This window comes from Heterodontus francisci, unplaced genomic scaffold, assembly GCF_036365525.1.
Source record: "Heterodontus francisci isolate sHetFra1 unplaced genomic scaffold, sHetFra1.hap1 HAP1_SCAFFOLD_648, whole genome shotgun sequence".
Lineage (NCBI taxonomy): Eukaryota > Metazoa > Chordata > Chondrichthyes > Heterodontiformes > Heterodontidae > Heterodontus > Heterodontus francisci.
Genome location: NW_027142125.1, coordinates 330,735 through 337,500, shown reverse-complemented (window position 1 = coordinate 337,500; position 6,766 = coordinate 330,735). Strand labels below are relative to the sequence as shown.

Sequence of the window (6,766 nt, the reverse complement as noted above, 5' to 3'; positions counted from 1 at the left end):
TCTCGATCTCTCTGTCTCTTTTTCCCTATCTCTGTCACTCCCTCTCTATCTGTGACGGTGTATCTGATGCCGTGTGAATATTGTGTGTTTTGACAGGGTGCAGAGATGGAACCAGCAAACGAGACTCTTGAACGGGCCTACAATCTCTCGGTTTGGTTAGCGAATGAATCATCTTCCCTCCTGGAGGTGTACGTGAGTAGCAGGCTGATTTAAAAGCATTCGAGTAACTGCCTCCAGCAGCCTTCTTTATTTCTTTTGCATAACCTGAGGCGGCAGAGTTCCTGAATCCACCGCCAGGATCTGAGACCTAGGCACCCGCGCACCGAGCAGAAAAGGTCCAGGCTTGATCTCGGGGCCTAGTGCTGAGTTAGCTGCCCTCGCGCCCGGCGAGGTTTCTGAGCCCGCGCACCCGCGCACCGATCAGCCTCCGTCCTTCTCGTGGGATCTTGCTGTGCCTCAAAATGGCCGCCAGGAGGGTGACCGCGCCATCGCCCATGACGACGACTGGACCGGTCAGAGCGATCTGGGGGAATCTGGAGAGGTTGAAAGGCAACCAGAAGCCCGAGGTCTAGCTCTTATTTATAAATAGAAATAATTGGAAGGTTCGAAAGAATGCCAAAAGCCCGAGGCCCAGCTCTGAGTTGTCAATTAAAGCAATTGGAAGGGTCGATAAATAGCCAAAAGCCTGAGGCCTAGCTCTGAGTTGTCAATTAAAGCAATTGGAAGGGTCGATAAATAGCCAAAAGCCTGAGGCCTAGCTCTGAGTTGTCAATTAAAGTAATTGGAAGGGTCGATAAATAGCCAAAAGTCCGAGGCCTAGCTCTGAGTTGTCAATTAAAGTAATTGGAAGGTTCGATAAATAGCCAGAAGCCTGAGGCCTAGCTCTGAGTTGTCAATTAAAGTAATTGGAAGGGTCGATAAATAGTTAAAAGCCCGAGGCCTAGCTCTGAGTTGTCAATTAAAGTAATTGGAAGAGTCGATAAATAGCCAAAAGCCTGAGGCCTAGCTCTAAGTTGTCAATTAAAGTAATTGGAAGGGTCGATAAATAGCCAAAAGCCTGAGGCCTAACTCTGAGTTATCACTTAAAACAATAGGGAGCCTGGAGCCTGAAGTCTAGCTATTTCAAATCTAGGCCTCTGTCGTGCTGTGTTTGACTCTCTTCTTGCTTCTGCAGATTGACCTCCAGGGCTTCAGTGAGCCCCCGCTGGGGCTGCCCTCTGCCCAGCTCGAGCTGCCCGCGCCTCCCGCCGATGACTGGGACCAGGCCCGCCGGCTGCGCCATCACCACACCGACTGCCGCCTCCTGGCCGCTCTCCTCCGCCGCGTCCTGGACGAGCAGCAGGAGCTGAATGAGACAGGGCACCACTTCCACCACCAGCTGCAGTTCGCCATCACCGGCCTGGAGGGCCTCGTTGCCAACCTGGGCCTCATCCTGTCCTCGCTGGGCTTCCCGGTGGAGGGAGAGGGGGCGGAGGAGGAGGTGGACAGCGAGGGCCATCAGCCGCCCAGCTCGTCCTCGGGGTTCGCGCACTGGGAGGCCAAGGTCAAGGGTTACCACGTCATCGCCCATTACAACGACTGGATCGGCAGAACAGTGGAGGAGCTGGAGAGGTTGAAAGACAACTTGAAGCCTGAGGCCTAGCTCTTAATTATAAATAGAAACAATTGGAGGGGCCAAAAGATGGCCAAAAGCCTGAGGCCTACCTCTGAGTTATTAATTAAAACAATTGGGAAGGCTGGAAAAAAAGGGCCAAAGGCCTGAGGCCTAGCTCTGAGTTATCCATTAAAACAATTGGGAAGGCAGAAAAAAATGGCCAAACGCCTGAGGCCTACCTCTGAGTTATTAATGAAAACAATTGGGAAGGCTGATAAAAAAGGGCCAAAGGCCTGAGGCCTAGCTCTGAGTTATCCATTAAAACAATTGGGAAGGCAGAAAAAAATGGCCAAAAGCCTGAGGCCTACCTCTGAGTTATTAATGAAAACAATTGGGAAGGCTGATAAAAAAGGGCCAAAGGCCTGAGGCCTAGCTCTGAGTTATCCATTAAAACAATTTGGGTGCCTGGAACTTGAAGTCGAGCAACTTCGAATTTATGCCTGAGGAGCTCCCTCCTGCTCATGCCCCAGGCAACGCATACCCGGAGGCTAAGGTCAAGGGTTACCTCATCATCGGCCACTACGCAATCCTTGCGCTCTTGCAAATCAGCCCTAGAATGTCCTCTCGGAATTCGAATCTGTGGGACCACGAAAGCAAGATTTTCTCTTGAACCCAGTGTGGCACTGAGCAGCTGCCCTACCCCCTCCCCGCACACAGAGCAGGAAAGGCCCAGGCTCCTTCCACGGCCTAGTGCCGTGTGCAGACTTTGCGTCTGAGGACTTGGTTTGGGTGCAGATCAGGCTGCGATGCCTCCTGCGGTCCAATATCCATCCCGCCACCAACGGTGGAGAAATGAAAAGAAAATCGACAAACGTTTTAATGAGGTAACATTGGGCCCTCTAAGACACCCACTTATCTGCCGTGCCCCTTTTAATTTCTGCTATTTCGACTGAAACGTTAAGTTACGGGTGTGAATATTTATTTAAATATCATTAAAACATTTATTTTATTAACTTTGCTTCTGACGTGTATCTGACAGCTGCTGCAACGTCCTAGGCCTGAGGCCTTGGGCGGCCATTTTTGGGTGGAATTACGCCTACCAAAAGGGTTTTGGGGTCCGTGGTTTGAGGGAGCCCAGCCCTTTGACCTGCCGATGACCCTTTCCGTTGCGAGGTCAAAAGTGAGAGGGGCGCCTAGTAATTTGGCATCCCTTGGCCTGCCCTCGGCCTCAGGGTGCCTCCCTTTTTTGCTGGTCTATCTCTCTCGGTCTTTGTTCCCCTTACCCCTCACCCCTCCCCACAAGGTATCTCCCCTCCCCTTCGATATCCCTGCCCCGAAGTGCCTCTGAGGTACTGAGCCCCACACACAGAGCAGGAAAGGCCCAGGCTCCATTTCTGGCCTAGTGTGGAGCAGCCCTTCAAGGCCTTCCTGACGTATGGTGGCCAGAACTGGGCCCTCTGACTCCCGATTGTGGTCTAAGCAGAGCTTTATTTGATCTCTAGCGTCATTGTCATCCCTCCCAGTTGTTCAGAGGCTGCATTCCAGACAGCCTCTCTGTTACCAGCTGCTGCACGCAAGGGAGGGGTGCCAGCAGGGGGGGGAATGTGTCACAGAGGGAGAGACGCAGGAGTTTCCCAGGATATGTAACTCGAGGAAACCTTCCCAGAGAGAGTCAGTGCGTGGTGCTGGATGTGGTTACTGAGTCAGACTGTATCCTGAGCGGTCAACCAGGACACCCCAGCCCTGGGAGACTGAGTCACTCTCACTCTCTCTCTCTCTCTGTTTCTCTCTCTCTCTCTCTCTGTCTCTATCTCTCTGTCTCTATCTCTTTGTCTCTCTCTCTGTCCCTGTCACTCTCTCTCACTCTCTGTCTCTCCCTCTCTCTGTCTCTATCTCTTTGTTTCTCTCTCTGTCTCTCTCTCTCTCTCGCTCTGTTCTCTCTCTGTCTCTCGCTCTGTTCTCTCTCTCTGTCTCTCTCCCTGTCTATCTCTCTCTGTCTCTCTCTCTGTCTCTCTGTCTCTCTCTCGCTCTGTCTCTCTCTCTCTCTCTGTCTCTGTCTGTCTGTCTCTCTCTGTCTCTCTGTTTCTCTGTTTCTGTTCTCTCTCTCTGTCTCCCTCTCTCTTTTTGTCTCTCTCTCTGTCTCTCTCACTCTGTCTGTCTCTCTATGTCACTCTCTCTTTCTGTCTCTCTCTCTCTGTCTCTCACTCTGTGCCTCTATGTGTCTCTGTCTCTCTCTCTCTCTCTCTCCATCTCTGTCTCCGTCTCTCTCTCTCCGTCTCTCTCTCTGTCCCTCTCGCTGTGTCTCTCTCTCTCTGTCTCTCTCTCTCTCCATCTCTCTCTCTGTCCCTCTCTCTGTGTCTCTCTTTCTCTGTCCCTCTCTCTGTGTTTCTCTGTGTGTGTGTGTCTCTCTCTCTCTGTCTCTTTCTCTCCCCCCCCCTCTCACTGTCTCTCTCTCTCTGTCTCTCTGTCTGTCTCTCTGTCTCGCTCTGTCGCTGTCTCTGTCTTTCTTTCTCTCTCTCTATCTATATCTCCCTCTCGCTGTCTCTGTCTCTATATCTCCCTCTCTGCCTGTCTCTCTTCCTCACTCTCTCTGTCTTTCTCTCTCTTTCTCTGTCTCTGTCCATATCGCGCTCTCTTTCTCCCTGTCTCTCTCTGTCCATCTCTCTCTCTATCTCTCTGTCACTCTTCTTCTCCCCCTGTCTCTCTCTTGTTCTCTCTCTCTGTCTTTTTTCCCTTTTCCTCTTTCTTTCTCTCTCTCTCTGTCTCTCCCTCTGTCTCTCTCTCTGCCTCTCCGTGTCTCTCTCTTTCTGTGTGTGTGTGTCTCTCTGTCTCTCTCTGTCACTCATCTCTCTATCTCTCTGTCATTCTCGCTCCATCTATATCGCTGTCTCCCTCTCTCTCTGTCTCTCTCATTCTCTCTCTCTCTCTTTCTTCCTGTTTCTCTTTCTGTCTCTCTATCTCTATCTCTTTGTCACTCTCTCTCTCTCCCTATCTCTGTCTCTCTCTCTCTCTGCCTCTCTGTGTGTCTCTCTTTCTCTGTGAGTGTCTCTCAGTCTCTCTCTCTGTCACTCTCTATCTCTCTGTCATTCTCGCTCCATCCATATCTCTGTCTCCCTCTCTCTCTGTCTTTCACACTCTCTCTCTCTCTCTGTCTGCATCGTCTGACCATCTCTCTGCCCTCCCCTACTTTCATCTTTCTCCTGTTCCACTTGAGTGCCCTGCCTGTATCACTGACTCAGGAATCTGAGGAATGCTGGAGGGACGGAGCCTAATCCCATAGGCCCGATCTACGGCCAACCTGCGTCCCGCCCCCTCCCCCCCCCCCCCCCTTGATCAGCGGCTCGGCTTACACATCGAGCTATTTGCATAAATCGTTGGTCAGCGCCTGCAAACAAGTCATAGAAAATTCCACCCGCTCTCTCTCTCTCTCTCCTTCCCTTCACTGAGTAACAGAATGCTGCTGAGGTCACTGGCCTAGTGGTCAGGCTCGATTCAGGAACAAAGACAGACCGTGTACTCCTCCCGCAGGCCTCGGCAACCGTCATGAGTGGGGTGGGCCAACTCATCCCAAATAAAGAGCCCAGTGACGCAAGTAGATTAGCTCAGAGATCGGTGATCCCAGGACTGTCTCACATCCTGTTGGCTAACCTCCAACTGGTGGGGGGTCAGGGAGAGGTTGAGCTGTTGACATTATCCGAGACAGCATACAGCAAGGGGTGGGGGGGGGGGGGGGATGCAATTCGGCCCACACACTGAGGCAGCGCATTCCAGACCCTAACCACTCGCTGCGTGAAACCGTTTTTCCTCGTGTTCGCTTTTCTCGTACCCGTCACTTCAAATCTGTACCCTCTCGTTCTCCAATCCTCTCACCAGTGGGAACAGTTTCTCCCTATCTACTCTGTCCAGACCCCTCATGATGTCGAACACCTCTATTAAATCTCCTCTCAGCCTTCCCTTGTCCAAGGAAAACACTCCCAACTTCTCCAATCTATCTTCATAACTGAAGCCCCTCTTCCCTGGAACCATTCTCGTGAATCTTTTCCGCACTCTCTCCGACGCCCCTCAGGTTTTTCCGAAAGTGCCGCACCCAGAACTTTCGCCACAGTGAAAAACCTTTGCCCACAGGACGGGTCCCAGAAGTGTGCTTTGGAGCTCGCTCCCTCTAAAGCGCAGGGTACACGGGCAGAGGGTAAGCCTCCCGGGACATGACCGCCGCTGGCATTGTCATGACGTCTGTGGGATTTCACGACCCCCCCCCCCCCCCTCAGGTGACTGATGCCACGTATGCCACCTACATCCTTGGCACCGATGAGAGGGAGCCCTATTCCGCGCCCGTGTGCCAATCAAGGTGCCCGCAGGTTCAGCAAGTAATTAGGAAAGCTAATAGAACGTTATCGCTTATCCGCGAGGGGAACTGAATATAAAAGTAGGGAGGTTATGCTTCAGTTATACAGGGCAGTGGTGAGACCACATCTGGAGTACTGTGTACAGTATTGGTCTCCTTATTTAAGGAAGGATGTAAATGCATTGGAGGCAGTTCAGAGAAGGTTTACTAGACTGATACCCGGAATGGGCGGGTATTTGGAATTCTCTTTGTAGGCCATTCAGCCCATCGAACCTGCTCTGCCATGCAATACTATCATGGCTGATCATCCACTTCAATGCCTTTTCCCAGACGATCCTCATCTCCCTTTATGTCATTGGTATTTAGAAATCTGTCAATCTCAATGACTGAGCTTCCACAGCCCTCTGGGATAGGGAATTCCAAAGATTCACAACCCTCTGAGTAAAGAAATTTCTCCTCATCTCTGTCCCAAGTGGTTTCCCCCTTATTTTGAAATTGTGTCCCCTGGTTCTCGACTCCCCAACCAGGGGAAACATTTTAACTGCATCTACCCTGTCTGTCCATTTAAGTATTTTGTCGGTTTCGATGAGATCACCCGTCATTCTTTGAAACTCTAGAGAATACAGTTTCCCCCAATCTCTCTTCATCGGACAGTCCCACCATCCTGGGAACAAGTCTGGTGAACCTTCGTTGCACTCACTCTATGGCAGTAATATCCTTCCTAAGGTCAGGGGACCAAAACTGTACACAGTACTCCAGGTGCGGTCCAACCAAGGTCCTATACAACTGAAGCAAGACTTCATTACTCCTGTACTCAAATCCTCTTG

General features: G+C 51.4%; 1 protein-coding gene across 1 annotated transcript in view; it reads left to right on the top strand.

Moving 5' to 3' along the window:
* Positions 1–2,607, top strand: part of LOC137366651 (cardiotrophin-2-like) — a 3,477-nt gene extending 870 nt beyond the window's left edge. The window contains exons 2-3 of the mRNA XM_068028339.1: positions 97–192; positions 1,175–2,607. Of these exons, the coding sequence (XP_067884440.1) occupies positions 97–192; positions 1,175–1,642 (564 nt within the window). The 3' untranslated portion in view covers positions 1,643–2,607. The remainder of the gene's footprint in view (positions 1–96; positions 193–1,174) is intronic.
* The last annotated feature ends 4,159 nt before the right edge of the window (positions 2,608–6,766 follow it).